General features: G+C 44.5%; 1 protein-coding gene across 1 annotated transcript in view; it reads left to right on the plus strand.

The window, feature by feature from the left end:
• The window catches only part of LOC120046865 (golgin subfamily A member 4-like), a 62,426-nt gene that overhangs the window by 23,879 nt on the left and 17,956 nt on the right, over positions 1–20,591 (plus strand). Inside the window, exons 5-16 of the mRNA XM_038992440.1 lie at positions 16–72; positions 1,414–1,512; positions 1,951–2,074; positions 2,433–2,611; positions 5,084–5,146; positions 6,091–6,238; positions 6,333–6,511; positions 7,804–7,902; positions 10,406–10,561; positions 10,720–14,702; positions 14,920–15,041; positions 19,634–19,764. Of these exons, the coding sequence (XP_038848368.1) occupies positions 16–72; positions 1,414–1,512; positions 1,951–2,074; positions 2,433–2,611; positions 5,084–5,146; positions 6,091–6,238; positions 6,333–6,511; positions 7,804–7,902; positions 10,406–10,561; positions 10,720–14,702; positions 14,920–15,041; positions 19,634–19,764 (5,340 nt within the window). The remainder of the gene's footprint in view (positions 1–15; positions 73–1,413; positions 1,513–1,950; positions 2,075–2,432; positions 2,612–5,083; positions 5,147–6,090; positions 6,239–6,332; positions 6,512–7,803; positions 7,903–10,405; positions 10,562–10,719; positions 14,703–14,919; positions 15,042–19,633; positions 19,765–20,591) is intronic.

Genomic DNA, 20,591 nt, shown 5'->3' on the forward strand with positions numbered 1-20,591 from the left:
TGCTTTTCTCCTCAGACCATTCTAAGCCATAGTCAAGACAAAGCCCTCCGTAGGATAGGGGAGTTGAGAGAGGTACGAGTAGGACCATCATCTCTATCTGATAAATACCTGTAAAATGTTTAACTCTATCAAAGTACGGTTTATGGGGTCTTATTTTAGTCCAAAAGCACTCTGTTATTACCCGTTACTCTCTCTGCTTGAACTCAAAAGCTTTTAAGACGCAGACCACCCCTGAGTCACAGCAGTAGAGTTGGAACTCCTGAATTCTTTATCGGTCATGACAAAAAAAACAGGCTGAGCTACAGGAAGGAAGACAGGAGCAGGAGGTCAGCTAAGACAAGGAAAGAGTGGATGGAGCAGGAGGTCAGCTAAGACAAGGAAAGTGGAAGGAGCGGTAGTGAGGGGAGAAAACAGCATACTTTCATTATCAGAACAAGATGAGGCATTGTAGGTGACTTGTGTGATGTGTTCAGGATGTAATTTACTGAGACTCAAACCTGCATTTGTAGAAAATAAACCCTGCCCTGGTTGAAATGGTGTAGTGTGTCCTACATGTAGGAAGTTTAGCAACACTAGTCTTCTCTGAACCATGATAGTGTTTGATAAGGAACACTAGTCTTCTCTGAACCATGATGGTGTTTGATAAGGAACACTAGTCTTCTCTGAACCGTGATAGTGTTTGATAAGCAACACTAGTCTTCTCTGAACCGTGATAGTGTTTGATAAGGAACACCAGTCTTCTCTGAACCGTGATAGTGTTTGATAAGCAACACTAGTCTTCTCTGAACCGTGATAGTGTTTGATAATGAACACTAGTCTTCTCTGAACCGTGATAGTGTTTGATAAGGAACACCAGTCTTCTCTGAACCGTGATAGTGTTTGATAAGCAACACTAGTCTTCTCTGAACCGTGATAGTGTTTGATAATGAACACTAGTCTTCTCTGAACCGTGATAGTGTTTGATAAGGAACACCAGTCTTCTCTGAACCGTGATAGTGTTTGATAATGAACACTAGTCTTCTCTGAACCGTGATAGTGTTTGATAAGCTTGAAAATAAAGGAGAGCCGCACACTCTAGGAGCTCACATGCAAAAATTGAATTACCAACGTTTCGACAGCCAAGGTGTTTGATAAGCAACACTAGTCTTCTCTGAACCATGATAGTGTTTGACAAGGCCATCAGTGTGAGCAAGGCAATGCACATAACTTCTTATCTTGATCACATAATGAGTAGTTATTTGGGATGTAAGGTGTTATTGTAGATCAGTGATTCAGTGAGCAGTACCACGGCCATGTAGTCAATCACAAAATATCTCACTAGAAGCAGTATTCCCTATACAGTATGTAGAAAGTATAGAAACACGATTCTCTGCAGAGTGCTGTGAACCTTGAATATGACCTGTTCCTCCCCAGGAGCTGCAGGTGGACCAGCAGACTAAAAAGCACCTTCAGGAGGAGTTTGATGCTGCCCTGGAGGAGAAGGACCAGATGATTACTGTGCTTCAGACACAGGTGAGTGTTTTACATACACAAACTCTACCAAACATGAAGAACAGCTGCTCTTTCCATGACAGACTGACCAGGTGAATCCAGGTGAAAGCTATGATTCCTTATTGATGTAATTTGTTAAATCCATTTCAGTCAGTGTAGATGAAGGGGAGGAGGATTTTGAAGGATCGACGCAACTGAGACATACTAAACTTTTGACTACTTTAATACACATAAGTGAATTTATCCCAACACTTTTATTCCCCTAAAATGGAGAGAGTATGTACAAAAAGCGCTGTAATTTCTAAGCGGTTCACCCGATATGGATGAAAATACCCTCAAATTAATTCTGACAGTCTACACTTTAAACACTGTCAGTATAATGTTGACTGTGTTGAATAATGTGTGGTCACTAGCCTGTGTTGCTCTGTGTTTCAACTGGGCCCCCCCCTTCTCTGCCAGGTGGCCCTGATGAAGAAGCGTCTGAAGGGGGTCCCTGGTGGAGCTGTGGCCCCTGAGGTTGTTCACGCTCTCCAGACTGAAGATGACTCCGGGTCTGCCCCACAGAGCCCCTCCACAGACACAGGTGCTATACAGTACAGACACTATGCTGAACCACAGCCCTGATGATGATGATGATTATGATGATGGACAGTAGCAGACCTGGGTTCTAATAATGTCTGCTGCAATGGAACCAATTGAATAGTGCCTAAGGAGCCAACCCTGCCCATCTGGTACTATTGGCAGGCTCAACCAAACGCTCAAAGTTTTTGGATTTCAAATACTATTTGAACCCAGGTCCGAGTAATGTATTGTTAAAATGTTTGTCGCTGAGCCATTTGTCTTTTATCAAGTTTATAAAACCACAACAACAACACCAATCGTTAGTCTGTCATAGTTAGTCCTCCCTTTTCTGACTGACCCGCTTTACCTGCTCTAAACAGCAGGGGGAAGCGCTGACCCATCTAAAAGCATTGAGGTACTGCAGAAGAGGGTGGTGCACCAGGAGAATCTGCTCCAGAAGTGTAAGGAGCTGCTGAGGACATACAAGGAGCGCAACACCCAGTTGACCAGCGAGAACGACACTTTGCAAGAGAGTCTACAGGAGCTGGAGAAAACCAAGGTGTGTTAACCAATGTCAGTGGAGGGAGAAATGGAGAGGATGTACTATGATAGTACTTCATGAAATGAAACATGAAAATGAAAGTTGTGCTATCATAAATTAGCATTATTGCGTTCCAGTCATTACAGTGAGCCAGTAGGTTTAACCTGCGTTCCAGTCATTACAGTGAGCCAGTAGGTTTAACCTGCGTTCCAGTCATTACAGTGAGCCAGTAGGTTTAACCTGCGTTCCAGTCATTACAGTGAGCCAGTAGGTTTAACCTGCGTTCCAGCCATTACAGTGGGCCAGTAGGTTTAACCTGCGTTCCAGTCATTACAGTGAGCCAGTAGGTTTAACCTGCGTTCCAGTCATTACAGTGAGCCAGTAGGTTTAACCTGCGTTCCAGCCATTACAGTGAGCTTGTAGGTTTAACCTGCGTTCCAGCCATTACAGTGAGCCAGTAGGTTTAACCTGCGTTCCAGTCATTACAGTGAGCCAGTAGGTTTAACCTGCGTTCCAGTCATTACAGGGAGCCAGTAGGTTTAACCTGCGTTCCAGCCATTACAGTGAGCCAGTAGGTTTAACCATCACATCCATCTTCTGATCAACTTTTCCTGATAAGATAGTCTAAGCGTCACCCAATTTTAGAAGACCATTCCACATATAGCCACCACAGAAATGTCCGTCTGTACTTTAGTGCGCTGTAGTTATGAAGGGACTTCAATACATGGGTCTGAAGATGAGACGGTCTACTGAGTGTCTGATACCCAGAATCCAACAGAACACTGTTGTATGGTCTGAAGGGTAACACTGTTCCACATCATCCATAGGAGTCTTCATGGTTTAGTGATGATGTGCCTGGTCTGTGGGATCACTAGATATCTCTGACACATGCTGTACACACACAAACTATCTCTAGGACAGAGTGCGTCCCAAATGGCACCGTTTTCCCTATATAGTGCACTACTTTTCCACCAGAGTCCTGTGATGTAATGTGTTGGATTTGGCTCAAACATAACACTTTGTATTCAGGATGCATGTTTTGCAGTATTACTTTAGTGTCCGGTTGTTATTCTGTCATTTAGGTTAGTATTGTGGAGTAACTACAATATTGTTGATCCATCCTCAGTGTTCTCCTATCATAGCCATTCAACTCTGTTTTAATGTCACCATTGGCCTCATGGTAAAATCCTTGAGCGGTTTCCTTCCTCTCTGGTAACTGAGTTATGAAGGATGCCTGTATCTTTGTAGTGACTGGGTGTATTGATACACCATCGAAAGTGTAATTAATAACTTCACTATACTCAAAGGGATATTCAATGTCTACTTTTTATTTTATTTTTACCCATCTACCAATAGGTGCCCTTCTTTGCGAGGCATTGGAAAACCTACCTGGTCTTTGTGGATGATTCTGTGTTGGAAATGTGCTGCTTGACTGAGGGACCTTAAAGATAATTGTATGTGAGGGGTACAGAGAGGACACACACACACACACAGACAGACAGACAGAAGCTGTCTCCCAGGCCACCCTTTAACCTTCGGGATCTGATATTTCTATGGTGCTGATGTCTGTTTTCTATTTGTCTTATTGTATGTTCTCACACAGTAGTGTCAGAGAGCTACACGCCACTGCTGCTAAACCAACTGCTGCTAAACCAACCTAACCTTGTCTGTAATTTAGGTCTGTGTGGTAGTTGGCCTCGTATGCAGCCCCTGTTAACGACCGCCTTGTGGCTATGGTGGCCGGGCCTCATGGGTGGTGAAGGGAGACTAGGGAGCGGTGTGGTGCTGCATTGGTGTCTGATGAGCTCTCTGCTTGCCTGCCATGCGCAAACACTTTGGAACCTATCTTGGTCCTTCCTTGATTTTATTTAACCTTTATCTTACCATGAATGTAGCCTGGTCCCAGAGCTGTTCATGCAGTAGGGCCAACGACCATAGGAGTTGGCTATACAACACAAAATCATATTGGACCAGGCTACCAGGAAAGAGCCTTGAGGTTTATAACCTCTTGCAAGGGCAACCTGTGCAATAACCTGCGCACGCTCCTGATGCTTTAAACAAAATGTTGTACGAAGGGTTCATCCATTTGTCTGATATCTGATGTTTGTACCCCTGCTTAATGGTTATGAGGGGTAGTTGGTTGTCTAAATTCAGGGCAGCGTTATTCAGTACAGTGCCCTGACCTTAACTACAGTGGTTCTCCTGTTCCTTAACTACAGTGGTTCGTTCTCCTGTTCTTTAACTACAGTGGTTCTCCTGTTCCTTTGACAACTTCCAGATGAATAGATGTTTTACTGTCAAAGATGTCCATTAATCCTTACCCAAAGAGCACCTACAATCTATGCTGTAGTGCTTCCCATCGTTTTCTCCCGTTAACATTTATTAACAGCTCTCTCCTTCCGTCTCTGTCCTCAGTGACTTCATGGTTGCTTTGCTACCTTGCACATTAACCTATTTTTGATGGATCCTTTTTGTTTGTCTACCCTACAGGAGCTGTACACCACTCGGCTGCATGGTGCTGAGAACCTCATAGAACAGCTGGAGCAGGACAAGGTGAGTGAAGAAGAGGGGTTCTTAAAGGGGTCGATCGACCTACCTTGTCCTAGGGTTTTGAAAATGCTAGTCAGGAGATTCTGGATATTGCTAAGCCAGCTATCAAACTTAAAAAACAATTTGAATAAAAGTGAACTGTCCATTTTATAAGGTTTGTCATATCTTGATTGAAGTTGTTTTTAAGCTTCTGAGTCAGTTGGAGGCTGGTGACACTTTAAATTGGAGGACAGACGCATTGTAATGGAATGTTATAACACATGGAAACCATTACAATCACCCCATCCTCCCTCTACCAGCCTCGACTGTTCTGCTCCTAACTTTGTCTGCCGCTGAAATGTCCTTCTCACTCCTGCAGTGATGCCTAGTGTGAATCCGTGATATATAGACATGTTTGTGCTCTGCCACTGAGCGCAGAGACGCCAGAGACACTCCATCCACGTTTGTTCCACGTTTGTTGCGCATGACCCTTAACTTCTACCTCTGCAGGCTCTGTTTGACCCCCAGCTCTGCTGGAGTAGAGACGGTCGTTCGTGAGGTCACTGAGGAATGTGGGTTAGAGTTAGAGGCACAGCGTAACAGTCAGAACAATTTAGGGGCCTGGGGTTTGATTAAGACACAGTACGTAGGAGACAACAGCAATCAGTGGATTACTGGCAGACATCTTAAGTTATTTAGATAAATTCATGCCAACAATGAAAGGAGAGAGTTTGACGCACATCCCAAAAAGTCTCATATGGGTCCTGTCTGCTTCCTTGTCTTGGTTAGAAATGATACCTGTCTGATTGGAAGCACACAATCATAACAGATCAAAACTGAGTGAATGCTTTCACTTTTGAAATAAGTGTTTTCATGAATGTCCTCTGAGATCCCATCTGGTTGATATACAGCACCTATTATTATAACACCAAAAGTCAAATTCAATCTAATCCTGGCTCTACCTTCAGGGCATGGTGATTGCAGAGACGAAGCGTCAGATGCATGAGACTCTGGAGATGAAGGAGGAGGAGATTGCCCTGCTCCGCTCCAGAAGCAAGATGGCTGTCACCCAGACAGAAGAACTGCAGGAGCAGAAGGAGAAGTCTGAAAAAGCTGGTCAGTGGATCTCCTCCTCGTCTCCTCTTCCTCTATAACAGTGTGCATGTACAGTATCTAACTGAGGATGTGTGTTTGCACCTCCTTCCCCCAGCGTTTGAGGAGCTGGAGAAGGCTCTGGCTGTGGGCCAAAGGGCTGAGGAGGCGCGGAGGCTGCTGCAGCTCCAGCTACAGGAGCAGGTGAAGGAGGTGGAGAGGGCTGGGGAGGAGGAAAGGAGGAGTCTGCAGCAGGAGCTCACCAGGGTCAAGCAGGAGGTGGTCACCATCATGAAGGTGAGGTACATCTACTGTACATCTAAATACTAATGAAATACTCCTTCAGTACTTATGGAGAAAACGATCACTACTCACCCAGTACCAAGAGCAGGGTTGTGTCAATTCCATTTCAGTTGTCAATTCACAAAGTTAACTAATTCCCAATGTCTTTATTGAAAGCATAGAATTGGAATTTCAGTGTACTTCCTGAATTAACTTGAATTGAAATGGAATTGACCACAACCCTGACCAAGAGCTCTTTAGAACAGAGGAAAGCCATTAGTCAGTAATCAAATAATAAAAACAACCTCTGCATAAATTGTATTGCGCCATTGTTTCATATTGCCTATTAGCTAGTTTATTTCAGGTTTGATGATTTATTTCAGCTTTGCCTCTTTTGCAACCATTTACTGCTCCGGTTTGTTATGTTGTCCTGTTACACTCCAGTTCACCTTCAAGACTTAGACTACGGAAACCACATACAGCTTCTTTTTTACTTGGGTTTTTGGACTTGAAAATAATTTTAATTACCATAGTGTGCACAACGTATTTTAGTTTCCATTTTGACAGGTTTTTGTAACTCCCTCTCCGACACCAACTTTTCCTGAATCAACTCTGCTCCTAAACTTCAATGTGGAAGAACAATTATTTCCCCAGGTTCTCTCATTCCTCTGGCTTTTTGTCAGGTATCAGGATACAGATTGCCATGTTCTTGGTAGTCCCACTGTATGTATCATCATGCATCTCAGCACATTTAGATTGAATAGATTCACCTCTGTGGATAACAATGTGATTCATACACATTGTGGTAACCATAAATCAAGAATAACCGAACACACATTTGACAAGGACATTAACGTTCTCATGCATTCAGGATGTTCTCCAGGTAAAGTTACATTTTCTGCACACAAAGAACTGTTTCTGCTCATGTCATGGGATTCCCTAGCCCCTACTCAAACAAAGACTAGTGTTTCCCTGTAGAGTTAGCATGGGCCAAGTAGCACCCAGGCTAGCAATTCAAAGCAGATCAGTATAATACCAGTTTTCAACTCTGTAGCCATGTCAACGAAGGGGTTCCTAAGGCATGAAGGCATATAATCTCTTCAGCACAAACACTTCAGCAACATTTTTACAAACAAATGATCTGATTTACTACTACATATCAGCATGATATTCAGAGGATCCCTTTAGGAGTGTTTTTGGGGACCCATGATGTTGCTAGAGCGATGCTCTTACCGACTACCTACCTCTATGACTCCTACATTGCAGTCTAATGAAGGACTACTGTTGTGCTACATTGTGTGTTGTAGAAATCCTCAGAGGAGAAGATGGCAGAGATGGACAAGCTACATAGTGAAGCACTGGCATGTAAAGAACAGGAGGTCAGCGCTCGAATCAACCAGGCTGTGGTAAGTTCATATCGGCTCTCCACTTTCAGGTTGTAACATATACTGCAAAACAAACTCAGCTCTACTATTGCACAAAGTATTTGAGCTGTATGTTTATCAGGGTTCGAGACTGCGTCCAAAACATCCTTATTTGTAACCCTTTGACGTGACAGAGCCACACCAATTTTTGAAATGAGTGAAAATGATTTATCTGGTCACGTTAGTTTAGTTTTGTATGGTATTCTGAAACTTCTGTACTTTTTTGATACTAGAACATGAAAAATGGTTCGGTACTCGAATTTGAGGTACTTTCGGTACTTCTGTCATTGAGAGAGGATAACGTCTATCAGCGCAGCCACAATCCTTATAGCACGAGAGTTCCGTGCCTGCTCCACTCACTCACTGCTCGCTCTAGCCTGTCCTGAGGAACCACAATCCTTATAGCACGAGAGTTCCGTGCCTGCTTCACTCACTCACTGCTCGCTCTAGCCTGTCCTGAGGAACCACAATCCTTATAGCACGAGAGTTCCGTGCCTGCTTCACTCACTCACTGCTCGCTCTAGCCTGTCCTGAGGAACCACAATCCTTATAGCACGAGAGTTCCGTGCCTGCTTCACTCACTCACTGCTCGCTCTAGCCTGTCCTGAGGAACCACAATCCTTATAGCACGAGAGTTCCGTGCCTGCTCCACTCACTCACTGCTCGCTCTAGCCTGTCCTGAGGAACCACAATCCTTATAGCACGAGAGTTCCGTGCCTGCTTCACTCACTCACTGCTCGCTCTAGCCTGTCCTGAGGAACCACAATCCTTATAGCACGAGAGTTCCGTGCCTGCTTCACTCACTCACTGCTCGCTCTAGCCTGTCCTGAGGAACCACAATCCTTATAGCACGAGAGTTCCGTGCCTGCTCCACTCACTCACTGCTCGCTCTAGCCTGTCCTGAGGAACCACTGCACTCACTGGGAGTCTAGGCTGCATCATGTTAGAGCCCCACTCATGCTGCGCATAAGTTAACACACTTGAATAATGAAACACGGCATGTAGAAATTTTGAAACTGTTAATTACTAGGGTAGGAACAATACCAGTATCGCGTTATTCATTAGTCTAGTTGAAAGCAAACAAAACACGAAGCGGAATTTTTACTTGTTTAGGAAAGCAGCCCTAATGTTGGAAACAAATATCATGTTGTCATCCAGAGTCACATTTACTTATTTTCCAAGCTATATCTGTCACGATCGTCATAATAAGCGGACCAAGGCGCAGCGGGATATGAGGACATCTTCTTTTATTAGAGATCACGAAACGAACACTTTTACAAAACAAAACAACAAACGACCGTGAAGCTACAAACGTTAGTGCATACACAAGCTACAAACGTTCAACATAGACAATTACCCACAAACACCTAAAGCCTATGGCTGCCTTAAATATGGCTCCCAATCAGAGACAACAATAAACAGCTGTCTCTGATTGAGAACCAAACCAGGCAACCATAGACTTTCCTAAACACCTACACTGAACACAACCCCATACATACTAAAAACCCCTTAAACAATACACACACCCTAAACTAGACAAAACACACAAACATCCCATGTCACACCCTGACCTAACTAAACTAATAAAGAAAATCAATATAACAAAGGCCAGAGTGTGACAATATCACACAATATTTGACATAATGCAGGTTTTTAAAGCACCAAAGAGTTTGATCTGCTTGGTGTTTTCATTTCTGCCATGGAAAAAACATTGCGATACTGGTATTGTCCCGGTCTTGTTTTTAATGTTTGCAAAACAATGTCCATTACAGGCTAGAACACTGCAAGAAAATACCGGTAGCTTCCAGCTTTGTAGGATAACTTTCCTTGCTAGCTTACAGCAATGCACTACCCATAATGGAAAATATGCTGATTTCAAAGCTGATTGTCACCAAAAACCATGGTCATTCCCCCAAAAAACTTGATTCATTCACTTCGTCTCCCTGACCTCACGTCTCTTCTGTCTTTCTCACTGTGTGTGAATGAAGTCATTAGGCCTTAGAGACAGCATGCACTTTTATGGAACAAGAGATTTCTTCTTTTATGCAAATGTTGTTCAGTACAATAAAATATGTCCCAAATGGAAGGGAAATGTATTGTTTTTCATCTGTAGCCCCATACATTCACCTGTATTGTGAATAGGCCTAGGCTACATCTTGATTTACCCAGTTTATTAATAGAGATTTACCATTCAAATAAATTAGTACCATTGTGTTATGTAGTTAGATTGGTAAAAAGCTCATTCAAACTGATTGTCATTATTGGCGTGCAGCCACGAAACATTGGTCTGACCAAATCATGCGCTGGTGCCATTAACTGAAAAAGTTAGTAGCACCAGTTAGTCTAGAACCCTGGATATGTATATTTTGTGCATATTTCTACTTGTTGTTTCTAGTTCTGTTTTATTGTGAGAGCTCTGAGTAAGATTTCCAATGTATTTATTACATATGGCAAATTAAACTTAAATTGTGTGTGTTTTGTATAGGAGCAGTGCAAAGAGGAACTAGCCCAGGCTATCAAGGATAAGGAGCAGCAGTCAGCTCTGGCCCTGGAAGACTCAGAGCTGCAGAAGGCTGCCATAGAGACCGAGTCAGAGACCAAGGCTAATGAGATAAAGCTGGAGCTGGAGACCGCCAGAACTGTGAGTCCTCCTGTTGAACGTTTAGCTACTCTATCTCCAAAAATGCTACACATTGTTGATTCTACAGCTAATTATATACTCTACTGTAATTACAAGCTATACAATTGTTGGTTGATTCTATGGCAAACATACAAAACATACTGCACATCTCATTACAGAGAATACTGGAACTCGAGAGCTCTCTGGAAAAGTACTCCCAACCTGGATCAGTTCCATCAACAGATGACCTCTCTACTCCGATGGAGGAGCTAAGGAAGAAACACAAGGACGAGGTGACTGCACTAGAGGAGAAGCACTGCGAGGAGATGGAGAAGCACAAGTTAGAGCTGCATCAGGAGGCCTTAGCCCAACACAATGCTGCTATGGAGGAGCTCAGGGCAAAACACAGAGCTGAAGTGGAGACCATCTTGAAGGAGAAAGAGGTCCAGTTACAAGCCCATGAAGAGGAAATGAACCAGAAGACAGTGGAGAAGCTGGATGTGAAACAGACTCAGCTGGAAGCCCTTTCCTTTGAGCTCCAGGAGGTGTTGAGGATCAAACAGGTTCTTGAGGAGAGACTGGATGCAGTTGAAAATGCTGGTGGGTCAGCCAGGCAGGAGTTGGAGCAGAGGCTGCAGGAGGTGCTGACCAAGCACAGTACAGATATCGAGGAGATCAAGCTGCAGCATGAGCAGTCCCTGGGAGGAATGGAGAAGATGCTAAAAGACGAACTCAACAAGTTGACCATAGTGCTGAAGGAGAAAGAGAAAGAGCTTGAGGCTCAACTTGTCTGTGAGAAAAGCCTGAAAGAAGAGTCCAAGATGGTTCTTCAAGACAGGAATGTGAAGGTTAAAGAATTGGAGGAGCTTAGAAAGAGTTTAAAGCAGGCCCAATCAGAAAAGAAGGGCCTTGAGAAATCTAATGCTCAACTCAGTAAGATTAGAGATGAACTCTCAGAGTGCAGGAGTCAATTAAAAGATTTTGTGCATAAACTGGAAACAACTCAAAGTGACTGCCAGCAGAAAGAGGACTCTCTTCAACAAAAGGTACAGGAGCTTGAAGAGCTAGAGAAGCAGTTGCAGCAGGCTAAGAAGGAGCTCTCTGAACAGGATAAATCTTACACTGACGAACTGAACACTAAGCAAGAGGAAGAAAAACGACTAAAGAAACACCTGGAGGACCAGAAGGCTGCTCATGAGAAGAAGGTGGACAACATTAAGAAAGACATGGAGGCCAAGTGGAAATCACAGGAGACAAAGATGGAAAATTTTAAAACTAAGACCAAAGAGATGCAGGATAAATTTAAGAAGAAGCTTCAGGAGCAAAACGAATCTTTGAAAAAGCAACTGTCGAAGAAGGAGTCAGAGCTACAGCAGAAAGAACAAAAACTTAAAGAAAACTTCCTGGAGTCTCAGACAAGTTCAGAAGGCCTGAGCAGTGTTATGTACCAGCTTGAGTCCAATCACAAGGATGAACTAGAGAAGATGTGTGAAGTCCATAAGCAAGAGAAGGAAAAGCTTGAGAATCATTGGCAGGAAAAGATGGGACAACAGGAAGAAGAAATGCAGGAGAAATACACACAAATACTACAGGAGAAGATACAGGAAGTGGAGGAGGTCAACCAGCAGCTTGGAACCACCATGGAAGAAAAAGAGCAAGTTGTGAAGGACTTGAAGGAAGAGTTGGTGATGAGACAGACCACTGTGCAGAAACTGCAGGCCGAACTGAAGGAAGCCGCAGTCAAGATGGAGAGTTTATCTCAAGCTGAGACAATGTTCAAAAAGCAAATGGAGGTGGTCGAGAGGAATCTAAACACTGCTCTTAATGAGAGGAACTCCTTCCAGGATCAGCTGAACAAGACTGAGAATAAGGCAAGAGAGAAGCTCAAGTCTCTGTCTGAGAGGTTTGTAGACACTGAGAAGCAGCTTCAAGCTCTTGAGGCTTCTAAGGGTAAGGAAGGGGAGGCAGTTCAGAGGAGACTTGAACAACATTCTCTTCAACTAGAAGTCAAGGAAAACGAAATGCAGAAGCAGTTCGCTGGGATCAGCAAGGAATTAATGCGTTACTGCCGGGACATTGAGGCAAGTATCGAAGATGGTACGAAGGAGCTCTCTGAACGAGTCGAGAGCAGAGTGAGCGAGCTGAAAGACCGGGTTCTGGGTAATCAGAAGAAGATAGCACATCTTAAAAACGTTATCCTTACAAAGGTTGACAGGATACACACTTTGGAGAAGCAACTCCAGCAGAGTACAGAGGGGAAAAAGAACCTATGCAGTTCACTAGAGCAGATTACTGTTCAACTAAATGTACACAAAGATGATATCAAAGCCTTAACTGCTGAGAGGGAGTCTCTACAGAGGGAGGCTGAAAATCACTCCCAAGCGCTCTCAGAAAAAGTAATTTGCATCGAACAGCTCAGTGAGGAAAACCAAACAATCTCAGAGAATGTCAAAACAAATGTGGTGTATATCAGCAACTTGGAGAGTATCATAAACGACTTGAAGACCCAGTTAGCAGGTAGCCTTACGGGGAAGGATGAAGACATATCACTGCTTGATCAGCAGCACAAGGAGGAGAGAGAGAGGCTTGTTTGCCTAATGGCGGAGACCATTGACAGACTAGAGAAAGAGAAGAAATATGCAGTGGAGCAGGCCGACGCCTTCAAGAACAACCTCACGGAGTTCAAGAGGAAAGCAGAGTCCAAGTTCTCTCAGAACCACAATACTGTCAAGTCTCTGCAGACCAGACATGATGATATGGAGAAACAGATCTCTGAGAAGGACGAGGCCTTACAGAGGCTGATGGCCAGCATTGACAATCAGTCCATTAGCAAGTCAGAGATGGACCAAGTCTTGAGTAAAAAGGAGCAGAAAGTCAATGCCCTTACTTTGGAGGTGGAGAGCTGCAACAGCCGACTAATTGAGCTGAAAGATCAGTTGGTCCTCAAGACAAAGGAGAGTGAGCAGCTAACTGCTGACCTGAAGCAGCAGCACAGTATCAGGGAGCGTGAGAAACGAGAGCTCACAGAGCGTCTACAACAGACTCAGGAGCAGTTCAGAACCCAGAATGGAACTCTAGTCCAGGTAACAGAGGAGAAATGGCAGTCCATGGAGAGAGAGAACCACACTTTGAAAAAAGAGCTGGAGCGGCAGAGGGAAGCCTTTGACAAGACGAAGGCTGAGATTCTTGAGACAAAGGATGAGAGTCTGAAGGTGGCTGAAGAGAAGTTGTCAAAAGACAATGCTGGGAAAGTGGCTGAGCTGAAGAAGAAAGCTGAGCAGAAAATCAGCCAGATTCGGAAACAGTTGACCTCACAACTCGAGGAGAAGGAAAAGACTGTCAAAGCCCTTCGGACACAGTTGGAAGAGACCAAGGTAGACAAAGCGACAGAAAAGCAGGGGGAGGAAACCCTGGAGGAGAAAGGAAAATCCCTCGAGGAAGCCATGGCCAAGATGAAGGAAGAACAGGAGAAACACATTGAGCAAATTCATAGTGATGAGAGACTGGAAAAAGAGAGCTCTTTACAGAGTTTGAAGGACATGTACGAGGAAAAGCTATCGTTGCTTCAGAAAGACATTTTGAACCAGGAGAAAGCCCTAGCCAAGTGTAAGGAAGAACAAGAAAAGCATCTTGAGCAGCTTCGGAATGACGAGAGACTTGCGAAAGAGAGCTCAAAGAACATGTACGAGGGAAAGTTATTGTCGTATCGGAGAGATGTTTCGAACCAGGAGCAGACCAAAGCAGATGAGACCGTCTCGAGGCTTAAAGTTGAGATGAAGCTCAAGGAAGTGGAGGAGGAGAAAGTCAACCTTCTGGCTGAAATCAGCCGCCTCAAGGAAGATCTGCTTGAGAAGACTGCACTGATTGAACAGCAAAATACAGAATTGGCTCGCTTAGAAACACAGGGTCAGAATGCAGTGGAGGTCGTGGCGCATTGCACTGCAGAGCAAACCAAGAGTCTTACAGCAGACAAAGAGATCCACTCTCTGACGCAGGAAGATGGGGATGCTGAATCTCTGTCGTCCATGCAGAATAAGCTTACGGAGGCGGTGCAGGAGAAGCAAAAGCTACAGAAATACCTGCGAACCCTAAGGAAGGAACACCAGCAAGACCTGGAGTATGTGAAGAAAGAGTTGACCCAAGAGAACGAGAAGAAAATCATGTAAGTTTGACCTAATGTTCTGCCTTAGTGTAGTCAAACAATCAATCAAACAAATACAATTGTTTAGAAAGCCCTTTGTCAGTTGAGTTCAGAAAATAATTGCGTTCACTTCCCTTTCTATTATTCTTGTTTTTACTTTCAAATTCTGTCTTTGTGGTACTTCCTCTGTGTTTTCTCTCCATCATACTGTATTTTGTTATTCTCCCCCATCGAACAGGCTTGAGGTTGAAGATCTGGAGATGAAGCACAACTCGTCCCTGAAGCAGCTGATGAGGGAGTTCAACACACAGATGGCTTTGAAAGAACAAGAGCTGACTGCTGCAGTGAAGGAGACCATTGGTGAGAGGGAATCCGTTTTCTGACATGCCGTTGCATGATGAGACACTGTATTACCATTGAAACTTTAGAGAAATAAAGTCCTAGCTTTCTTTTTCTACAGTTCACTTTCTATTAGTCAGCACCTCACCAGGTTTTTTTGGTTTATGCTTCTAGCTACTTATATGTTACTATTACCATTGAGACTGTCACTGCCCAAAACACTTAAAAATGAATATACAATATTAAATCATTATGTTTCAAAAGTAAATTTGTTTTGTGTGACAAATGGTTTAAGTTGTTAGTTTATAGTCTAACAATACTCTCAAACTTCGCCAATACAAATTCTTAGTTGTTTTATCATTTGTCATGAATGTGTGGAGTTGAGTAAAATCCACGTACATGAAAGTGTAGGACTCATTTGTATATTTTTTTCAAAATTAAATGAAATTAATTTGATAGATGAGTGACTTTTCAGACAGAACAATAGGGGTGAAATGGAGGTTAAGAAACGGTCTCTTTCTGAATGAATCACCATATGTTTTCACTGTAGTCCAGTCATTCACACTGCATTCCAATAGCGGAAGTGAGTGACTGGTTTTGAATATGTGAATTTCAAGGTCTACTTCGTGCTTAGATTCTGGGCCCGTATTCAAAAGGCGCCTCAGAGTAGGAGTGTTAAATCTGATTGCGCATCAGGTCCCTCTTGTCCATTTCATCCTTTTCAGTATGATCATGTGGTCAGATGAAGCAGATGCTAAGCTACAGGACTCTTTTGCTAGCACAGACTGGAATATGTTCCGGAATTCCTCCAATGGCATTGAGGAGTACACGTCATCTGTCATTGGCTTCATCAATAACTGCATCGATGACGTCGTCCCCACGGTGACCGTACGTCCATACCCCAACCAGGAGCCATGGATTACAGGCAGAATCTGCACTGAGCTAAAGGCTAGAGCTGCCGCTTTCATGGAGCAGGACTCTAACCCGGAAGCTTATAAGAAATCCGCTATGCCCTCTGACGAACCATCAAACATGCAAAGCATCAATACAGGACTAAGATCGAATCGTACTACACCGGCTCTGACGGTCATCGGATGTGGCATGGCCTGCAAACCATTAGACTACAAAGGGAAGCACAGCTGAGAGCTGCCCAGTGACATGAGCCTACCGGACGAGCTAAACTACTTCTGTGCTCGCTTCGAGGCAAATAACTCTTAAGCGGGCATGAGAGCACCAGCTGCGTGATCACGCTCTCCGCAGCCGTTGTGAGTAATTCACAAGGCCGCAGGGCCAGAAGGATTACCAGGACGTGTACTGCGAGCATGCGCTGACCAACTAGCAAGTGTCTTTTTTTGTTTGTTTTTTCTCACTGACATTTTCAACTTCTCCCTGTCCGTGTCTGTAATACCAACATGTTTTAAGCAGACCACCATAGTGCCTGTGCCCAAGAACACTAAGGTAACCTGCCTAAATGACTACCAACCCGTAGCACTCACGTCTCTAGCCATGAAGTGCTTTGAAAGGCTGGTCATGGCCCACATCAACACCGTTATCCCAGACACCCTAGACCCACTCCAATTTGCATACCGCACCAACAGATCCACAGATGATGCAATCTCTATTGCACTCCACACTGCCCTTTCCCACCTGGACAAAAGAAACACCTACGTGAGAATGCTATTCATTGACTACAGCTCAGCGTTCAACACCATAGTGCCCTCAAAGCTCATCACTAAGCTAAGGACCCTGGGACTAAACACCTCCCTCTGCAACTGGATCCTGGACTTCCTGACGGGCTGCCCCCAGGTGGTAAGGGTAGGTAACAACACATCCGCCACGCTGATCCTCAACACAGCGACCACTCAGGGGTGCGTGCTCAGTCCCCTCCTGTACTCCCTGTTCACTCATGACTGCATGGCCAGGCACGACTACAACACCATCATTAAATTTGCTGATGACACAACAGTGGTAGGCCTGATCACCAACAACGACGAGACAGCCTATAGGGAGGAGGTAAGAGACCTGGCCGTGTGGTTCCAGGACAACATCTCCCTCAACGTGATCAAGACAAAAGGAGATGATTGTGGACTACAGGAAAAAGAGGACCAAGAGGACTGAGCACATTCTCATTGACTGGGCTACAGTGGAGCAGGTTGAGAGCTTCAAGTTCCTTGGTGTCCACATCACCAACAAACTAGCATGGTCCAAGCACACCATGACAGTCGTGAAGCGGGCACGACAAACCATATTCCCCCTAAGGAGACTGAAAAGATTTGGCATGGGTCCTTAGATCCTCAAAAGGCTCTACAGCTGCACCATTGAGAGCATCCTGACTGGTTGCATCACTGCCTGGTATGGCAACTGCTCGGCCTCCGACCGCAAGGCACTACAGAGGGTAGTGCGAACGGCCCAGTACTTCACTAGGGCCAAGCTTCCTGCCATCCAGGACTTCTTTACCAGACGGTGTCAGAGGAAGGCCCTAAAAATTGTCAGACTCCAGCCACCCTAGTCATAGACTGTTCTCCCTGCTACTACACGGCAAGCGCTACTGGAGCGCCAAGTCTAGGTCCAAGAGGCTTCTCAACAGCTTATTCTATCCCCCAAGCCGTAAGACTCCTGAACATCTAGTCAAATGGCTACCCAGACTTCGCTTTGCCCCCCCTCCACACCACTGCCACTCTCTGTTGTCATCTATGCATAGTCACTTTAATTAACTCTACCTACATGTACATACTACCTCAACTAACCAGTTCCCCCGCACATTGACTCTGTACCGGCACCCCCCTGTGTGTGTGTGTGTGTGTGTGTGTATATACACTGCTCAAAAAAATAAAGGGAACACTTAAACAACACAATGTAACTCCAAGTCAATCACACTTCTGTGAAATCAAAATGTCCACTTAGGAAGCAACACTGATTGACAATAAATTTCACATGCTGTTGTGCAAATGGAATAGACAAAAAGTGGAAATTATAGGCAATTAGCAAGACACCCCCCAATAAAGGACTGGTTCTGCAGGTGGTGACCACAGACCACTTCTCAGTTCCTATGCTTCCTGGCTGATGTTTTGGTCACTTTTGAATGCTGGCGGTGCTTTCACTCTACTGGTAGCATGAGACGGAGTCTACAACCCACACAAGTGGCTCAAGTAGTGCAGCTCATCCAGGATGGCACATCAATGCGAGCTGTGGCAAGAAGGTTTGCTGTGTCTGTCAGCGTAGTGTCCAGAGCATGGAGGCGCTACCAGGACGTGGAGGAGGCCGTAGGAGGGCAACAACCCAGCAGCAGGACCGCTACCTCCGCCTTTGTGCAAGGAGGGGCACTGCCAGAGCCCTGCAAAATGACCTCCAGCAGGCCACAAATGTGCATGTGTCTGCTCAAACGGTCAGAAACAGACTCCATGAGGGTGGTATGAGGGCCCGACGTCCACAGGTGGGGGTTGTGCTTACAGCCCAACACCGTGCAGGACGTTTGGCATTTGCCAGAGAACACCAAGATTGGCAAATTCGCCACTGGCGCCCTGTGCTCTTCACAGATGAAAGCAGGTTCACACTGAGCACATGAGCACATGTGACAGATGTGACAGAGTCTGGAGACGCCGTGGAGAACGTTCTGCTGCCTGCAACATCCTCCAATATGACCGGTTTGGCGGTGGGTCAGTCATGGTGTGGGGTGGCATTTCTTTGTGGGGCCGCACAGCCCTCCATGTGCTCGCCAGAGGTAGCCTGACTGCCATTAGGTACCGAGATGAGATCCTAAGACCCCTTGTGAGACCATATGCTGACACATGCACATTTGTGGCCTGCTGGAGGTCATTTTGCAGGGCTCTGGCAGTGCCCCTCCTTGCACAAAGGTGGAGGTAGCGGTCCTGCTGCTGGGTTGTTGCCCTCCTACGGCCTCCTCCACGTCTCCTGATGTACTGGCCTGTCTCCTGGTAGCGCCTCCATGCTCTGGACACTACGCTGACAGACACAGCAAACCTTCTTGCCACAGCTCGCATTGATGTGCCATCCTGGATGAGCTGCACTACTTGAGCCACTTGTGTGGGTTGTAGACTCCGTCTCATGCTACCAGTAGAGTGAAAGCACCGCCAGCATTCAAAAGTGACCAAAACATCAGCCAGGAAGCATAGGAACTGAGAAGTGGTCTGTGGTCACCACCTGCAGAACCAGTCCTTTATTGGGGGTGTCTTGCTAATTGCCTATAATTTCCACTTTTTGTCTATTCCATTTGCACAACAGCATGTGAAATTTATTGTCAATCAGTGTTGCTTCCTAAGTGGACAGTTTGATTTCACAGAAGTGTGATTGACTTGGAGTTACATTGTGTTGTTTAAGTGTTTTATATATATATATAGTTTGTTTTTTACTGCTGCTCTATAATTACTTGTTACTTTTATTTCTTATTCTGATCTGTATTTTTTTTTACACTGCACTGTCATTTAGGGGCTTGTAAGTAAGCGTTTCACTGTAAGGTTAGATCAAATGATCAAACCTGTTCTATTCGGCGCATGTAACTAATACAATTTCATTCGATCTAAAAGGCCAAACTGATCCTATATCAGCACTCCTCAATCTCTTTCCTCACTTCTCCTCTCTTCTCCACCAACCAGGGAAGGCCCAGAGCGTGGAGGTGGAGCTTATGGACAGCCATCGGGAGGAGACCAATCAGCTCCAGAAGGTGATCGCCCAGAAAGATGATGACTTAAACAGAACGGTCCAACGATATGAGCAGGTCCTCCAGGTACAGTACGAATGAATAACACAATGTAATTATATTGTAGTTCCTATGTAACTTGAACTTTATTACTACAGCTATTACTGTGTAGCTACGTAGACCGTGTAATTTAACGTATAGGGTTAGATTAGACTATTGACATTAATCATTATACACAGACTAACTGGTTTGCTTTTAGAAAGTAGATTACAAGTAGGAGTTACTGGCCCAACATTAAGACGGTTTTCCTCAGAATAATCTGTCCGCTTCCTGGTTTGTTTCCATGCCATGATTCTCAGAGTATTGTGATACAAGTATTGTGAAAACACTAGTCCGCACTATCATACGGAAACTCCTATCAGTTCCTGACATATGTTTCAGCTTTGAACTTTAAAGGAAAAGTACATGTACTCCACCCATCCTCATGAAACTAGTACTGACATGGAACCACCTCCTCCTGTCAGTCTCTAGCAGTCTTCATTTTGGCAGCTATTTTAGATTTAGTCTTAAATTCTTTTTAGTCTTCGTCACATTTTAGTAATGTCATCCTTCGTTAGTTTTAGTTATTATCAGTCGACTAAAACTCTGGACAATTTTAGCCTAGTTTTAAGTCATTCACATTGCCTTGTCCAGCTATGCCCTCGTAAAGATGGCAACATTGATATTGTTACCAATGCCAGCCATAATTAACCATAAAGGCTATAAAGCCTTGGCTACAGGTTAAACAATTTACAGCTCTGATTTTCTCCCCATCTTAACTGTCAAGGGGGTAAATAAGTGGTTTCAAAGCAGAGAATTCTCAGCTCATCACATTTCCGTCAACTTAAAGTAATTTGTAATAGTTGTTTTTTTCC

This window comes from Salvelinus namaycush, chromosome 4, assembly GCF_016432855.1.
Source record: "Salvelinus namaycush isolate Seneca chromosome 4, SaNama_1.0, whole genome shotgun sequence".
NCBI classification, from domain to species: domain Eukaryota; kingdom Metazoa; phylum Chordata; class Actinopteri; order Salmoniformes; family Salmonidae; genus Salvelinus; species Salvelinus namaycush.